This window comes from Choristoneura fumiferana, chromosome 27 (genome assembly GCF_025370935.1).
Source record: "Choristoneura fumiferana chromosome 27, NRCan_CFum_1, whole genome shotgun sequence".
In the NCBI taxonomy this organism is placed as follows: Eukaryota; Metazoa; Arthropoda; class Insecta; order Lepidoptera; family Tortricidae; genus Choristoneura; species Choristoneura fumiferana.
The window spans coordinates 4,359,465-4,377,522 of NC_133498.1; the positions used below are offsets into that span (position 1 = coordinate 4,359,465).

Sequence of the window (18,058 nt, forward strand, 5' to 3'; positions counted from 1 at the left end):
TCCGCCGCTCCGTTTCGACGTGAAAGACGGAAAAACATACACACAAACACACAATTTTCGCATTTATATATTAGTATGGATTATTCACTGCAAAGACACGTTATGAATCGTCTGCGGATAAATTAGTTTACATCTGGCTCCTAAGCTATATGCTTCTCTTTTTAGTATAAGTATTTAGATAAAGACGCACTAATCGACCAACAGGAAAATGGCAACCGCTTTGAGAACCCAGGTAAGATATTTCTACATAAATGGACGTAACTTTTACAATGGACAATGCTATATGATCAAAATTGATCTTTGTATCCTTTAACGTGAAGATCAAGATCGTTTAAACACGCTACAGTCATTAAGTGAACCGGTTAGACCGGCATAGGACAAGAAATTACGTTTTAAAGTACTAAGAGGTAAGGTTGTATCTTCAACGACGAAAAACTACCGGTAAGAGAAACCTGTTGTAATTTTAAATGTCAAACGACAGTCTGTGAGAACGCCGCGGTGGCGAAACGACGCGTCGGTCGGACGGAACAATATTTAAAAACAAAGTTTTCTTTATTTAAAATTTTAACTTTTTAATAATTTGACGTGCAAAATGGCGGGACTTTTTTTTTCATTTTTTATTGCTGCCGCCACGGCTGCGGTCCTAGACGGCCAGACCTTGGGAGGTAAGTGAAAGGATTCTTTTATGTGAATTCAGGGTTAAAAAATAGTTGTTTGTGTAAATTGAAAGTTGGCGATTGAGCAATTTTTTAGGAAGTATTAAGTAACTTAGTTACTTATTTTTCCTAAATGCTTTCTTTTTTAAATTACCTTCTGAGATGACTGCAAATACAGTAACTTTCTGAAAGTCAACTTTGTCACAGACCAATAGACTGCTACACGGATTCCTAATACAATGACAGAGATCTATCATCATCATCATCTCAGCCGTAGGACGTCCACTGTTGGACATAGGCCTCCCCCATAGACCTCCAGTCGCAAGCCAAGCTCGGTCACCCAGGTCTCTTTAATAGATTCATTAAAAAATAAAAATTGATCAAAGGAAGAAAATGTATTCGGCAACTGGGTAGAAACCCTTTAACGGGTACGTATTATAATGTATAAATTTAAAATACATATCGGTTGAAATACATGTATACAGTTGAAATATCGAAAATTATAAAATATAATGCATCAAAATATATAATAGTTACAATGCATAATGGTTCTTAGTCATATGGCACAAAATGCATATTTTGATAATGTATACGTTCAAAATATATACAGTATGTTTTCTATAATGGTTGAAATACATACTAGACACTGAATTTTCACAAAGAAAAATGCATATAATACAATTCTTGTTATAGTTGAACCTAACACGCTACTCCTCGCTACGCTCGTCGTCGCACCTAAAGTTTCTATTCAATTAATGATCAGACTTATGTTTAAAATGCAAGGTCTTGTTAGACAATACGGCTTCCGATCAGTCGGTATCTTATAGGTTTGGTTAGGTTAGCCTGAACTACGCTGAATAGGAGCTCCGCGAAGCGAACCTCCGTCGACATTGTCTTACAGTCCATAATTTTTCAGAATTTAACATGTACATAAATAATAATATTATACCTGACACGATCAAATGATACAATGATAACATGGTGAAATGATTTATGTACTCGTATTTGTGGTAGCGTTTAGTCGTTAAATATATATTAAATTATAATAACAATTAGTATTTTAGAAAAACCAGAAAATGCTATTTATGTGGGCTATTTTATACATTATATTATTACGACTGTTTCGGCTCTTGCCCGCAACTTCGTCGGCGAAGAATTCGTTTATCGCTATCCCGCGGGATCTATACAATTTTGCGGGATAAAAACTGTATTATATCCTATATTTGATCACGATCGGTTAAGTAATTTAGGAGTGAAAGCATGACAAACAAACACACTCACTTGCGCATTTATACTCGTAATATTAGTAGGTAAGGATTTTCATAAGAATAGGCAAAATTCGTAAAAATTATAAATTAGTCCGTTACGTTAGTTACATTTTCAAAAAATATCGGACACGTAGGTAAATGTGATACCGTCTCCGTCTATTTGAACAAAACAAACAGAGACGGCACCACATTTATCCGGCAAATAAATTTAATCAATGGATGGTGAAACAGGGGGTTAGTCAATTAAGAGCGTTTATACCTGCTGAGCTGGCAACGTTGCATTTTTGTTGGTTTTTCTCGATTATTCCATAAATATTTAATGAAAATTAAAAATGTTGTCCGATAGAACACTTCTTAATAATTTTTTAGTAAATGTGTCTACTCCAATAATTATTCGTGATAGACTTTTATATTTTTTAAAAACTATTAATTATTGGCGTAGACACATTAACTTATCTATTAAGAAGTGTAACTGTGCTTTTATAATAACTAAAGAACCGGTACCGAAAACTCATGTCCCGGTTTTCCCGGTTCTTCCCATGATTGACAAATATCAAAATTATACTTGCGTTTTTCAATTATTACTGTTTTTAAATACACCTACATGTTTAGTGCACAAAATAACGTTGCATTTTTCGTGCGTTGTACTTGTCTTAAGTGTAAGAAACGCGAAGCTGGTGACTTGCGATGCAAGGGTTATATATACTTAGAGAGAAAACTTAGCTAAATGAACTGCTGTAAGTAGTGGTGACGTGTTTGAATAGAGATTACACATTTAAAATGTGTAAGGTGACCTGGGGCTATTGTAGCTGGGGAGATATTGTATCTGAGCCTGCTGATGGCGTGCACCATGTTCTTTTCCGGCCATTTTACGTTGTGTTTGCCAGAAGACTATCTACCATGTCACCACTACATAGAAGAAGTAATTTATCTATTTTTTCCTATACCCCCTACTCGTTACCACTCACCCGAATTTACCTTATTCACCCGCAATTTGACAACTGACTGTGACCAGCGACGCCATCGTCAATATCGTCATCGCAGCAAATTGCATACTAGGTGCCTAATTTTATATAAGTATCACACAGTACACACATTATGTACAACCTTTTTGTAACATGGAATAGGAACTGAGTACCTACTAGAGAAGAAGACTGATTATTATTTGTTATTACAATTAACCTCCACCAACCAAGGGAGAACGCCGAAAGTATGGAACAGAACTTCTGAGCCATGTTTACAAGCTGTCTTCTAGGGTCATCAATCACAAATCGTCTCGCACGCAGGTATGACGACTTCCAGCTTCTGAAAAGGCTATAGTACCGTAGACCACTACGAGACAGCCTTCGATTCAATTGAGACTTGGGCTGTGCTGCCGGCTCTCCAGCGGTGCCAAGTTGACTACCGGTATATCGAAGTGTTGAAATGTCTGTACGAAAACGCCACTATCATATGTCCGTCCGACTACAGGACCAGAGCGTACGAAGCCTATTCCTCTGCAGCGGGAAGTCAGACAAGGAGATGAGATCTCTCCGAAACTGTTCATCGCTGCATTGGAGAATGCTTTTATGGTTCTGGGGACGAGGCATCAACATTAATGGCGAGTTCTTCACTCACCTTCGATTCGACGACGATATTGTAGTCATGGCTGAGACCATGGAGGACCTCAGTGCTATGCTCGCTGACCTCAGCAAAGTTACCAACCGAGTTGGCCTCTGAAAATGAACATGTACAAGACGAATGTCAGTCTAATATCCATGTTGTACCAACTCCCGTAATAGTCGGAGGCTCTGCGCTCGAAGATGCTGACGACTATGTATACCTGGGACTAACGGTCCAGTTAGGTAGGTCCAACTTCGAGAAAGAGATCATTCGTCAAATCCGACTCGGCTGGGCAGCGTTCGGGGCTTCGCTTTTAGTCCAAATTACTAGTGTTTGAGGTCAAAAGTCTTTGACCAGTGTGCGTTGCCAGTGTTGATATACGGATCTGAGACGTGGGCGCTAACGATGGGCCTCATGAGGAAGCTCAAAGTCACTTAGAGGGCTATGGAGAGGGCTATGCTCGGGGTTTTCTGGCGGGATAGAATCAGAAATGATGATATCCGCAGAAGAACTAAGGTTACCGACATAGCCCGAATAATTGAGAAACTGAAGTGGCAGTGGGTGGGGCACATTGCTCGCTAGACTGATGGCCGATGGGGTCAAAAGGTTCTCGAATGGCGACCGCAGACCGGGAGACGAGCTGTCGGTAGGCCTCTTAACAAGATGGAGCGACGACCTGGTTAAAATCGCGGGATCGTGGTGGATGCGGAAAGCACAAGACCGGTCTGAGTGGAGAGCCTTGGGGCAGGCCTATGTCCAGCAGTGGACGTCTTTCGGCTGACATGATGATGATTATGGTGATGATGACAATTAAAGTATTCCCTAGGAATCCGTAGCCAAAATGGCAAAAACGCAAACCTTTTAGTTTCACCATGTCCATCTGTCTGTCCGTCCGTCCGTCCGCGGCTTAGCTGCTCTGCTACCAGTGCTAGAAGCTGTAATTTTGCATGGATAGGTGTAGCAATTATGCCGACAGTGATAAAATAAAATAAATCAGGAAAACATCTTTTGGGTATCTACTTAAATACCTCCTATAAACGTAAAGTGGGAATAACGCCATAATTTCTAAAATACGAAAATTTATCAGTTGATCAACAAAGAACCGGAAGAACCGGGAATCCCGGTACCGGTCCTGTTCCAGAACCGGGAAATAAAATTTTTGGAACCGGTCCCGGTACTGCATGCCCTAGCCACTACCCAACCACATATTTAAAAAATAAAAACTTCATCCCCGTCGTGTTTTGCGAGCCATAAATGAGTTGCCTATTAAATGTACATATATAGGCCGTTTTGGGTACTGGATTTAGGTTATCTAAGGCCACATTTTTGAGCAGTGTCATGAAAAACAGTCTTGTATTGAAAGCAAGCAGCAGGGCTACTACGAAACTCGAAACTCGAACTTCGTATCGCACCGTCCCTCTCGCTCTCGTATTAAATAGTATAAGTGTCAGAGGGACCGCACGATACGAACTTCGAGTATCGAGTTTCGTAGTAGCCCTGCAGGCCTCTTCCTAGTTTCCGGTCACTTCGTGTATCTGTCGGCGGCCGATCGTAAAATCCGCCAGATCACGAAATTCCTAGGCATATCGTGAAATGCCGCCATTTCATGAATTGGCTAAGGGACATCCGCCATATCGTTAAAAACTCACCGTTTAGCGATTTGCCTAGTGACGTTTAGGCAGATCATGAAATTCCTAGGCATATCATGAAGCGCCGCCATTTCATGATTTGGCCAGTTTAGGCAGATCATGAAATTCCTAGGCGTATCATGAAACGCCGCCATATAGATTCTGGCACTTCGCCGGCCGCTGCGCGGCACGCTCGCTTCGCTCGCTCGGCTCGTGCGTCGTGATCACAATTAATACTAACCACTCCTCGCTCGCTCGTCGTACTATATAAATAAATAACAACTAGTGAATACTTTATTTATCAACAAAATACTAACCTCTAAAATACGGGCAAACGTGCATGGTTTATCACATTGTGCACAGAATCCGTTTGATTCACATAAAAAGAAGCTTCTTTTGCACTTCTATTTTGAATTCAATCACTACCTATTTTCGGTTTAAAGATCATTTTGTTGCGACGCCGACATTTTTCACGCGCTAAACAAACACGGCCGGTCAGCTGGTCACGGCCGCCATTGCATACGCAGCGCCACCAGTGGCCAAAAAAGAAACTATTTTACGATGTGCCCGGCATAGAGCTAGGAATATCGACGAATGCGTTGCTCTAATCGATCTGCCGTATTATTTCTCAGGCACATCGTGATATGCCTGGCAACCTTAGGCATATCATGAAATGGCGGCGTTTCACGATATGCCTAGGAATTTTGTGATCTGGCGGATTTTACGATCGGCCGCCGACATATCAAAAATAAATTCAATATTAAACATTCCATCCTCAAGATCTAAAAAGAGTAAACATGTTTGTCCCATTTGCATGCGTCATAACATGTCCCTGATTCGGTTGCTTGATATCAAGGCTACGCGAACGTTTGTTTTGTCACAAAACCGGTGCCTAGCATTTAAGGTGTTGTTTAGTGGTAGCTGTTTTCGGTTATGCGGACTTTATGCGTCGGTGAATGCCGAAGGAGAATCTTTTTAAAATAGTAAGTGGCCATTTTTATTTTAAGTATAAGTCACCAGCGCATCAATATCTGACACAAAAAAGCGTGCATATAGATATCTGAAGGGATTACTTCTTCGCTGTGGCAGATATTAATGCAGATCTCTACCCTTCACTTTTTTTCTGAATTAGGTTAGCTTGGGTTTGTAGTAAATATATGCACTCGCACATCTCCACTCCATCCCTATAGGTGTGCGAGTGCCCACTGCCGGTTCTTTTTACTCAGATACCAGTACATTGGTACGATTGATATAGACGAAGAAACCAAAAGTGTGCCTTTTTTTTATCACTTTTGTATTTTTCAACCGACTTCAAAAAAGGAGGAGGTTCTCAATTCGTCGGTCTTATATAACTTATGTCTTTTTTTTCATACAGTTTATATGGGTCGTCACAAGATACAAATTTTATTGATAATCGGGACATTATTTTTCTTGGTCTAAATCTAGTTCTAAAAAGAGAGTAAAGTGGCCACTTAAAATGAAAAGTGCCCAAGTACATTTAAAACAACTATGCTTTGAGCTTGAGCTAATCATTTTTATTTTTATTGTCACTGTCAAATGCGGGTAGTTGTGCGCCGATGTTAGTTTCGTCGGACAGTCGCGCGAGCAGAGCGGTGGCGCGTACTGCGCGTGTTGCGGCAGCCGCCGAGTCGCGTTGCTCCTAGGAAGAAGGGCTATGAATTAGCCCGAAACATGTCGAGCTAAACTCGATTTAAGACGTGAGTTATCCGTTACAATGTCATTTAATATGAGTGAGTCTCACGGTAGTTTCTTGTTCAAATATTAGGTATTCTAATACGGTATTTGACAACTCCTGAATTTTCCATATCGATGGGTCCTGCGTAAAAGGGCCAGTGGTTTTTTTTTTATTTGAGTTTTGTGCGTTATAGATAATACAATTTTAAATGGTGGATTAAAAAAACGTAATTTAATTATTTTAAGGGTTATTAATGAGGTAGAAAGGCCGAACTAGGTGCAAATTTAACATTTAACTTTTAATCTAACATTTTCACTGAAATATGAAAAAAATATAATATAAAACATTAAATTAAAAAAGTCCAATCGTGACCAGCTCAAAAATTCTTGGTAATGGGTCCCGACTGTTTAACTTTAAATTTGCTACTTGACAGAGTTCTAGACCACTAGACTTATTTTCTTCCTTTTAGTTTTAAAGGCAATCGGGTTTTTGATTTTTAATTTTTTTTTTTTTTATCTATAACCCAATGGTTCAGCCGACCGAAGCTGCGGGTAAACGCTATAATATAACACTTATAGGATAACACGCCATCGAAGTAATTCAACAGTGTGTGTGAAGTTCCCAATCCGCACTGAACCCGCGTGGGAACTAACAGCCCAAGCCCTCTCATTCTGAGAGGAGGCCTGTACCCAACAGTGGGATGTATATAGGCTGAGATGATAATGATAAGGATAACACGTACCTACTCATTATACATTACTCCGATACAGTAAAAGCGGTCATTACCAAAGCCCACCGATTTGTCACAGCAGCCCTAAAACAAAGGTTTCACGCTCGGGGACACACGCTCGGCTGACATACGATCTATGTCGCCGCTGTCCCAAAAACAGTGAGTGTTCTGTTGACACAGTTTTATATTTAAAGAACTAGTAGACTTAAAACAATGTCGTGTTTGTTCGAACGCTTATACTCGAGAACGGCGGGACCAATTTTCATGGTTTTTGATTTGTTGTATATGAAAAACATTTTCCCATACAAAATGTTCATGGGTTTCGTAAAATATAATAATCTATAACTGTATAGATATATACCATATCCCACACACTTAGAAGTTAGTTATTTTATATTTGCCTAGAAAAATATTTACTTCAAATAATTGATAAGGCAAAACAGCGTTAGAGGGTTTGAAAACGCAATTAAATAAATAAATAATAAAATAAATATCACGGGACAATTCACACCAATTAACCTAGTCCCAAAGTAAGCTTAGCAAAGCTTGTGTTATGGGTACTAAGCAACGGATAAATATAATTATATAGATAGATACATACTTAATTACATATTAAACACCCAAGACCCGAGAACAAACATTCGTATTTTTCATACAAATATCGGCCTGACACGGGAATCGAACCCGGGACCTCAAGCTTCGTAGTCAGGTTCTCTAACCACTAGGCCATCTGGTCTGGTCTGGTCCAATTGGACCTATTCATTTTAATGTAGGTAGTGTTTTTCGGGTAGGACAACGTCTGCCGGGTAGTACTTAAATACGAGAAGAATGGCTGGAGGCTACTTTTTATCCCGATATTCCCACGGCATCGGCATAAAATCTCGTAATAAAACCACTAGGCTTAGAATCGTGAAGTCGATGCCTGTATAGACGCATTTCCACCAGCGATGTGCGAGATTGCATTGCAAGGAATGTGTTTGTAATGAGTCAATAGAAACGCTTAATTTACCTATCTTCGCTCCGCTCAGCTGTTTCCACCAGCGCTGCGCTGAGCGAAGATATACTATATACAACTACCAGATCTGCTACTTACTTACGGGATAATGCTGATCTTTTGTCATTTGTATTTTAATAAACTATTCTAAATTACCCATTTTTTCATATTCCAGGTCCAATGCACGGCAAAGTTGTGGTATGCTACATCGCCAGCTGGGCCACATACCGCCCAGAAGCTGGAAAATACGACATCGGCGACCTCGAGCCCTCGCTCTGCACCCATCTTGTTTACTCCTTCGCTGGACTTGACGAGGCCACCATGAGCATTAAAAGCTTGGGTAATAATTTAATTAATGAGAATGTGTAATAGATTGATTACAGCGCCACCTATATCCCGCAACACGTAACTTGAAGACAACGGCATCTGTGAATTAAAACAATTACTTTGCTCACCCGCGAACTTATGATAGCTACTTCTATGCAAGAAATAGTGTCACGCGTCAGTGTAGTTGGTAGGGGTGATAGATGGATTTGTATGATGTGTGTGTGTTCTTACAGTGTAGAGGTGGAGGAACTGCATGAACTCACATTTCTTGCATAGACGTAGCTATCATAAAGTTGCAGGTGAGCAAAGCAAAAGTTTTAGTTTATTGATTACGGGTCTCCGCAATGCCTCTTGATTCAATAAACGCCATTTGTGTTCTGCAACACGTAACTAAATTACAGCGCCATCTAGTAAAAGCAACTTTACTAAATGTTGCTTGATCAATGTTGCGTTTATACCTGCTGAGCTGGCATCTTTGCATTATTGTTAGTTTTTCTCGATATTCCATAAAAAATGAATGAAAATTAAAAATGTTGTCTAATAGAACACTTCTTAATATAAATTTAATGTGTCTACTCCAATAATTACTCGTGATAGACTTTTATATTCTTTAAAAACGAATAATGTTTATTAACGGGTTTTAAATAAAATAAAAGTCTATAACGATTAATTATTGGAGTAGACACATTAACTTATATATTAAGAAGTGTTCTATCAGACAACATTTTTAATTTTCATTAATTTTAATGGAATAATCAAGAAAAACTATCAAAAATGCAACGTTGCCAGCTCAGCAGGTATAAAAGCTCTTAAGATTGAAGAAATCGTTAATAATCTTAAAAATTTGAACTTTTTGTAGACCCATGGCAAGATCTGGAAAAGAACAATGGACAGGTGGGCTACAAAGGCTTTGTGGGGCTGAAGCAGCGGTACCCTCATTTGAAGGTCAGTTGAGATTCGCGAACTTATATTGAAGTTGATCACACAAGTACAGTAAAATATATGATATACCAATTTTGTCCATTTCAGTCGAAAATATCTACAGGCCAGAGTTCTAGTAGACATTTTAGAGAATGCATAAAAACAGATGGGTTCGAACCCGCGTTTCCTGGTATACGCACCAAGTGTCCTTATGTGTTTGCCCTGAAAGAAATGATGTACTCCTTCTATTATTTAATTTAAGTATTTTTTGCTGATAAAAAGAAATAACGTATTATGCACTTCGTCCTTTAAACTACTAATATTATGCGTGCGTGTGTGTGTGTGTGCGCGCGTGTGTATAGGAATGTTAAATAGGTATTTAATTAAGGCTTACAACCATCATTTTAACAAAACTTCCATCTCTTCATAGTTTTTTGTTTTAAGCCAGTTTATAAGTAGCTTCTTACATTCATGATATAATTTTGGATAGATTTCTATTTCTTTGTTGATTTTGTTATAAACATGCACTGATTTACTGATGAACTGTGACCTGGCAAATGTAGTTCTGGTTTTTAGGCATTTAGCCACGTTACCTATTTTTCTTTTGTTCTTATAATTAGGGTTATAAGGTGAAGTCTTGTGCATTTTTAGGGCAAGGCGATGTCACTATGACTTTATCTACAAAAAGGTTCCACAGTGGGTCACGATTCAGTAAGTTCGAGTGAACTTGAGAACAACGTCTGTACAGTCGAGTTCATAAACTTGTGAGCAAAAATTTTATCAAAAATGTCTGAACACGTCTTTATTGTTAACGGCGTAAAAGCGTGTTCATATGTTATTGGTCAAATTTTTGCTCACAAGTTTATGAACTCGACTGTACCCTTACCTAGTTAGTGTAAAGTGAAATTATTAATTACTATACTATTTTGTATTAACAGGTGACGATTGCCATTGGTGGGTGGAACGAGGGCTCGCTGAAATACTCCAATATGGCTGCCAAAAAAGAAAACAGAGAAAAGTTTATAAAAAGCGTACTGGCGTTCCTGGAGTGAGTACATTGCATTAGATTAGAAAAATATGGACATTGTAATAATTGTTAGGCGACAGAAATAGTAGAATACCAAAGATTTAATTTTAACCAACTACAGTACACCCAGAACAAGAGGAAAAACCACAATAGAGACAGACCTCCCTCCGGAGCTCACGATACTAACATCATCTTGTAATATTTGAAATAGACCTCCTCAAAAAAATCCTCCTCATTAAAAAAAGGTCGATAGCGCGCTTTAGAATGTATTAGTTTCTCTTTATTAGTTAAAAGACTAGATGACGCCAGGATTTGCCAAAACAAATTAAGATGAAATAAAACTAATCAATATTTTTTTGATTCCAGTAACTATAAGTTTGATGGGCTGGATCTGGATTGGGAGTATCCTGCCAGGAGGGACGGCAAGCCGGAAGACCGAGCCAATTATGTCACTTTAGTTAAAGTAGGTAAAGTAAAATATACCCAAGGGCAATAAAAACTAGTCAGATTCCGTACAGAGTTGCATGCATCGATAACGTCTCTTGTGGTCGCTGAAGACTCTCTGGGGAGCAGTGGCAATGGAATGCTCGAAGAAAATTAGGAGGCGTTACGTAAAAGAAAAAGGGAATTTTTTTTTTGGAAAAAGATTATGTGTGTAGTGTGTGTGTGCGTGTGTGTGTGTGTGTATGTGTGTGTAGTATGTGTTGCGTGTGGCAGGGTCGGGAGATATCGGGAGTTGAATCAAACACAAGAGACGATTAATACTACCGAATGATGAGTAAATACTGCGTTTATTGCCACTGCGTATATAATACGTAGTGGGAGAGTGTGTGTGTGGCGCACACACTACAATGCGGACATAGTGAGTTATCCATTGAAGTGGCAATGGGCGGGCCACATCGCCCGAGGGACAGATAACCGTTGGGGGAGAAAAGTCCTCGAGTGGCGACCGCGAACCGGAAGACGAAGCATTAACAACAAGGGCGTGAGAGTTGCGGGCAACCGGTGAATGCAAGTGGCGAGTTGTCTTTCATAGTGGCGTTCTAAGGGGGAGGTGTGTTCAGCAACGGGCGTCTTCCGGCTGATGATGATAATGATGATCAATAATAAATTCCTGTCGTGAAAATTCGGAACACGCGACTACTTTAGAATGCTGCCGACGTGTCTTAGTTGTTGAATTAATAAGTGACATGTTTGGGGAGCCTTGGGGAGGCCTATGTCCAACAGTGGACGTATTTCGGCTGATATGATGATGATGATGATGATGATGTTTGTATTAAATATATATGATTTCTCTTTCAGGAATTGAAAGAGGCTTTCGAGCCTCACAACTACATCTTAACAGCGGCCCTAGGAGCTGGTAAAGACACCATGGAAGCTGCCTACGACCTTCCCAAGCTGAGCAGATACTTGGACTTCATCCACATGATGTGTTACGACTACCACGGCACTTGGGACGGTGTGGTCGGCGCCAACGCACCTCTGAAGGGTGTGGATCAGGATACACTCAATGTGGTGAGAATCTTCTCTGACCTACGTCTCATCCCCGAAAGCAGACCTTGAGAGAGCTATATTTATGACGTACCTAGCCAAATTTTTAAATCCAGGAACCAGAAACTCCATCAATGTAATGAGGGATATCGCTAGATGGCGTTACTATCGTGAGGTTTGACGTTACAATCTTGCTTCCGTAGTATTTAGTTAATAAACCAATCCCAAGTCCCAATGTGACACAAATGTCAAATTTGTCAAAAATTCTTCACGATCCTAGCGCCACCTAATGTGTTACAGAAACTCAATGCTCGTATTCCAAAAAAAACGACTCAAATCTGGTAGGTAGGTCTAGTCCCTAGAGATTGTACAAGGTCCACCCACATAAATTGAGGCTAATTAATTACTAAAACCCTTTCAGGAATTCACCATCAAGTACATGCTGGCGCATGGAGTAAGCCCCTACAAGATGGTGCTGGGTCTGCCCATGTACGGAAGAACCTTCATCCTGCAGAACCCAGCTGAAGACAAGGTGGAATTTGGCAGGACGCCAGTCAAGAACGTCGGATTCAAAGGACCTTACACCAGGGAGGCTGGTTTTATGGGTTATAATGAGGTGAGCAAAACAACGCTAAGTACTTAATGACTGGAATTAAATCACTGACTATTAATCACTAGGTTAGAAACAACTTCATTTACACAAGGTTGCCCACATTTTTAGCCTTTTGACAACGTTTAGCTAACAAATATGGCTAAGTTTATATACATCATTTGTCTAAAAACCCAATTTAGACTTGCAAGAAAAGTCGTGTAATTCGTATTACATTGCGAAGCTTCGAAGTAAACGAGTTGGGGTGGTGAATGCCGCAATGTAGTGCAACTTGCATGATTTAAGTCCAGTTTATCTTGCACAAAAAAATATGCAAGTTGTATTACATTTCGAGGTCGTAAAGAAAAGGAGTTACATTTGACAAATTTGTCAAACGAGCGCAGCAATGTAATTCTACTTGCATGTCTATACTGGGCCTTACGTTTTTCTGAGAGGATGATGACAAAGTATTAACAACTAAACCTAATTAGCTTTTCTTTTCCTTCCAGATATGCATGGAACTCGCGAACCAGTCTCACTCCTGGTCCCACCACTGGGATCACTCCAGCAGTACTCCGTACCTGCGACACAACGAACGCGTGATTGTTTATGATGATGCCCAGTCTATCGCTATCAAAGTCAAGTAAGTTTTTTGTAGATTACAATATCTGCAAAAATTGACAACTTATAAATAAGTTGGATTTTAACCACATATCTTTTATTAAGTTTCGCCTGTCCCGTTGTCTGTCTGTAATCAAATCTTGCAAGTTAAATTCGACCAACTTCCAGTAGTTGAATTGACTTGAAATTTGGCATACTTATGTAAATTGCATGACAATACAATAATCTGGTAGTGACATCCTGGTAGTTCAGCCAGGATCGTCTCCACAGGACGGAACTCTTCAACGGTTAATAGCATCGACTTGAAATTTGGGATGCAAATGTAGATTGGGTGACAATACAAGTAAAGTCTACGAAAAGTACAGTCAGCAAAAAAAAGTTTGTATTAAAAATGTTTTTTTACCAAAAACTTATCAAATAATCTCGACGAGTCAACACGTTTAGGGCACACTTACTGAAGTATAAATCACTAAGTTTGATTACAACGCCATCTGTTGCGTGCCACAACAAGTAACTTGGATACAGCTCCATCTAGGTTGACGAGCGAGGTGGAATCGCTCTACGCTTAGTCGCATGGTGGTGAAAAGGAGAAAATGGAATTGAGTAGGTAGTTTAGACCCATTATTGTTTTGGCCATTAAGGGCAGACTGGTACTTGAATCGAGAACGTGTTTTGGCGATAGCAATGTATTTTCAAAGCGCAAAAAAGAGTATTAAACATATCGTAATCAAAACAAATGACACAGATAAGATAACTGTAGGTAGAGTGATTCACGATGACGCGTGCCGTGGTTCTTATAATAATGTCATTAATGGCTATTGGCTAATTTTGACAAACTCACGCGTCTTCGTGGATGGCACTAGGTAGAAGTGACGTTAATCCAAAAATACATCCAGAAACTAACTGCACACTGCACTGAAAGGATAATAAAGAGTCTTGTTTTCTCCAGGATGGCTATGTCTTACGGTCTCGGCGGTCTCATGGTCTGGAGTATTGATACAGATGATTTTAAGGGCGCGTGCGCAGCGCCAACGAACGCCTATACTACGTTCACTAAGACCTACGGCGAGATCCGGGATAGCCCTGTATTAACGGAGGCTCTGAAGACTCTGAAGCTTCCTGACGGTAAGTTGAAAATGTCTGCAGGTACTACAGGCAAGTGGATAGATTAGGGCCTAATTGCACTAGCGAGTTACGAGCGTGTTTTCTATACAAATATCAGCCGCGGCGAACTCTTTGCATGATCGTGAGGTAAGGCCCTTAAAGTCATAATTGTGTAGATCAGTGTTTTTCAACGTGTGGGTCACGACCCCCTGCGGGATCGCGAAGCCTCTTTAGTATTAGTTGCTGGGAAAACTATATCAATAAAAGAATGTTTAAAATTATTTATTAAGAAAATGTTAACTAATAATTAACGCCCGGAATTTTGCATGCGGCTATTGACAGATTGTAGGGAGAGAGCACCGCTTTTTATCGATATTATCGATAGTTTCCAACTATTATCAATGCGGTTAATTTATCTAAATAAAATAACACTTGAAAGCAAATACCTACTTACGTTATCAACTCTTTATATCTTATATGTATTCGTAGTTATAGTGATTTCAATAAGGCAATATAAACGGATTAAACTTTCCGATATTTCGATCTTTTTTTATCATTGACCGCTGAAAAAAGTACAGTGGAACAAATTGAATCATGACCCAGGGACCTTTTAATAATCAATTTCACTATGATTTCCTAGACAAAAGTATGAGAGGTCAACATGACATTAGTAGCACAAGGGTTCCACCCTGCCTGGGCCTTCTATTTGTTCGACTGTACGTATCATCGGAAAGTTTGAGGTTTTATTTAATAGAAACATAAATAAAAAAACTGTCGATTTGTCGATAACATCGATTAAAAGCGGTGCTCTCTCCCTACAATCTGTCAATAGCCGCACGCAAAATTCCGGGCCCTACTAATAATATTTGTCACAAAATAAAATACATGGAAAGAAACAACGGGTAGGGGGGTCGCGAAATATTTCTTCATATTAAATCATGAAAAAAGTTGAAAAACACTGGTGTATATTCCTGAATTAAAATTGTGTTCTATTTAATTCGTCAGCTATCAAGAAATATTGGACACGCGCGTAGTTTTTCCTTTTTTTCTCGACTTATTAATTTTGAATTATACTTATAAATGTTTTTTTTAACAAATTGTTCTATCTTCAGCCAATCGCATTGAGAACCTTAGCCGAAGAACAGCCTACGTCGCATCGAATGGTAAATTGTTTCTCCGGTTACCTGAGCCTGAATATTCAAACTATGCTTTAATGCGTACGATTAATGAAGCGACAACCCTAGCGTTAGAAGAGAAGAGGATAATAGACGAAATGGACCGAATAATGAGAGAGAATGAAATAGAACATAAACCAAAACCAGATTCGGGCAGCAGGGCTGTCAGTAGTATCAGTTTGGTATTATGTTTGTTTTTATTATTTAAGTTATTTTGAGTAATTAAATATTGAGTAAGTTGTCTGTTAGTCGTTCCTATGTACGTTTACAAGTGTAATATGGACCAAAAGTATAGGTATGTTAATTTAAGTCCGACAAAGTGTGAAAAAGGCACTAAAAATACTCGTATGTATGAAATTGTTAATTAAGCATTTTACGTTGTAAATGTGACAGTTCCATTGAAAATGACGTACTTACTCATTCAATTTTTGTATAAGCGTATAGCCCGGTGGTTAGAGAACCTTACTACATAGCTCGAGGTCCCGGGTTCGAGCCCTGGTCGGGGCAAATATTTGTATGAAAAATACGAATGTTTTTTTCTTGAGCCTTGGGTATATTTAAGTACCCATGTATCTTATGTTATCTTATCTGTATAGTATTGCTTATCTAGTACCCATAACACAAGCTTTACCTACTTCGTGACTAGGTCAAAATTGGTGTCAAATGTCCGGTGATATTTATTTAAGTATTTATTCTACTCTTCGTTTGTATGATTGCCTATTGTATTTAATTTTTGGTACTTTTGTGATTGTTCCAATTTTCTAATGCGTAATGTGTGTCACTATTCTCTCTTTTTAGGTTTAATTGTATGTCATGTATCATCTTGTGTTTGTCTAACTTGGTTTAGTTTTAAGTTACTGTGGACCCACTGAAAATCAGCGTCGTGGCACCGCGTGCCATGACACATGCTGAGGGGTGTCCTTTTTTTGTATCAACTACATATGTATATATTTATTGTTTTGTTTAGCTGTATTATTGTACTCGTAGTTGTTCAAAAATAAATATTTTCTATTCTATTCTATTCTATTCTTTTCTATTATGCTTGGAATGATTTTGAGAAAAGGCTTGTAGGACTGTGCCCTTTTTATGACTTGGCTTGGAAACTACCATGCCCCTGACTTTATGAATGTTTCTTTTGGAGACATCGCAAATCTAGATGCTGTAACAGTTATTTAAATCACTGCCAGTGAAAAGACGTGTTAGATATTTAAGTTGTTTGTCTTCACTGATAGACTATTATTTTCTCATTTATTTTATGTGATGTAGAATTTCATAAATTCATCTATATTGATTCGAATAAGTTACTTGTATAACGATATTTTATATTATAGGTAATTTTATAAGATACTCTTGTTTTCCATAGTGTGTAATGAATCAGTTTAAGAAATTAGTCTTTAAATACTCACTGATATTGAATAAACAGATTTTTTATTATTTTTTTAGAACTTGTTTTTTTCCACCTACTGGGTAGACTACACAAATGTAGAGTATGACCGTTTTATGCTTATCACATATAACTCTACAGGGTACCACAAAATGAAACCAGAACATTTCATCTAGTAATATCTGAACAACCAAATTTTGGATGGGCTGAAATTCGAGAACACGCGTATTCCTAAAGATAAGATCTACGGGTAGCTAGATCGACAGTTCCTGAAAACCCCCACAAAGCTTGATCGAAATCACTCGAATCTTTTCAGAGATTCTCATAAGTACCCAGTGTACAAAAATTGCTCAAATTTACAATTATTTATACACATACTTGATCCTTTACATGCAGTCCAGCCCTTTACATCCCTGCATAGATACATATATCACCAAAAAACCATTCATGGTGGCGCGACGTATATGTATGTAAACTCTTTATTTTACACAAGAAAAGAAACAATACATTTGAGATACATACGAGATGCGTATTTGGAATACTCCACTTTGAACATCGACCTAATGTACCTATACCTATGTCTTTGGTCCTTATTCTGTGTCTATCGTACAATGCGAGCGCTATCCATCCTAGAATATTTAAAGCAGATGGTACGGAAGCTAATTATTTTACAGACATAAAGATTCTATTTGGAAACCCTCTAGAGCTATACTGCGTTGGGCAAGCTCACAATGAGCTCATGATGTGTAAAGACAATGTCATGTTTTACACTAAAACTGTGAACGAAACAACCGTTAGATTGTTCGATGAAAAACCAGAGAAACGACTGTCCTTTGTCTATTGCT

The 18,058-nt window shown here is 38.8% G+C and overlaps 1 protein-coding gene across 3 annotated transcripts; it reads left to right on the forward strand.

Moving 5' to 3' along the window:
• The first annotated feature begins 502 nt into the window (after positions 1–502).
• Positions 503–17,267, forward strand: LOC141443377 (probable chitinase 2). 3 transcript variants are annotated; one of them, XM_074108617.1, is made up of 10 exons: positions 503–665; positions 8,750–8,914; positions 9,761–9,846; positions 10,761–10,870; positions 11,216–11,312; positions 12,152–12,364; positions 12,762–12,956; positions 13,439–13,572; positions 14,500–14,675; positions 15,767–17,267. In XM_074108617.1, exons 1-10 carry the CDS (start codon positions 593–595, stop codon positions 16,045–16,047), a joined length of 1,530 nt encoding a protein of 509 aa, XP_073964718.1. In that variant the 5' UTR covers positions 503–592; the 3' UTR covers positions 16,048–17,267. The 3 variants fall into 3 exon arrangements, with proteins under 3 accessions (XP_073964718.1, XP_073964719.1, XP_073964720.1); XM_074108618.1 differs by lacking the exon at positions 503–665 and adding an exon at positions 5,951–6,137; XM_074108619.1 differs by lacking the exon at positions 503–665 and adding an exon at positions 6,774–6,872.
• The last annotated feature ends 791 nt before the right edge of the window (positions 17,268–18,058 follow it).

Excerpts from the sequence above, each read along its gene's own strand:
- LOC141443377 (XM_074108617.1), top strand. The coding sequence starts at position 593 with ATGGCGGGACTTTTTTTTTCATTTTTTATTGCTGCCGCCACGGCTGCG. Across the intron at positions 10,871-11,215 it reads AGCGTACTGGCGTTCCTGGA|TAACTATAAGTTTGATGGGC; the intron begins GTGAGTACATTG and ends TTTTGATTCCAG. Across the intron at positions 12,365-12,761 it reads ATCAGGATACACTCAATGTG|GAATTCACCATCAAGTACAT; the intron begins GTGAGAATCTTC and ends AAACCCTTTCAG.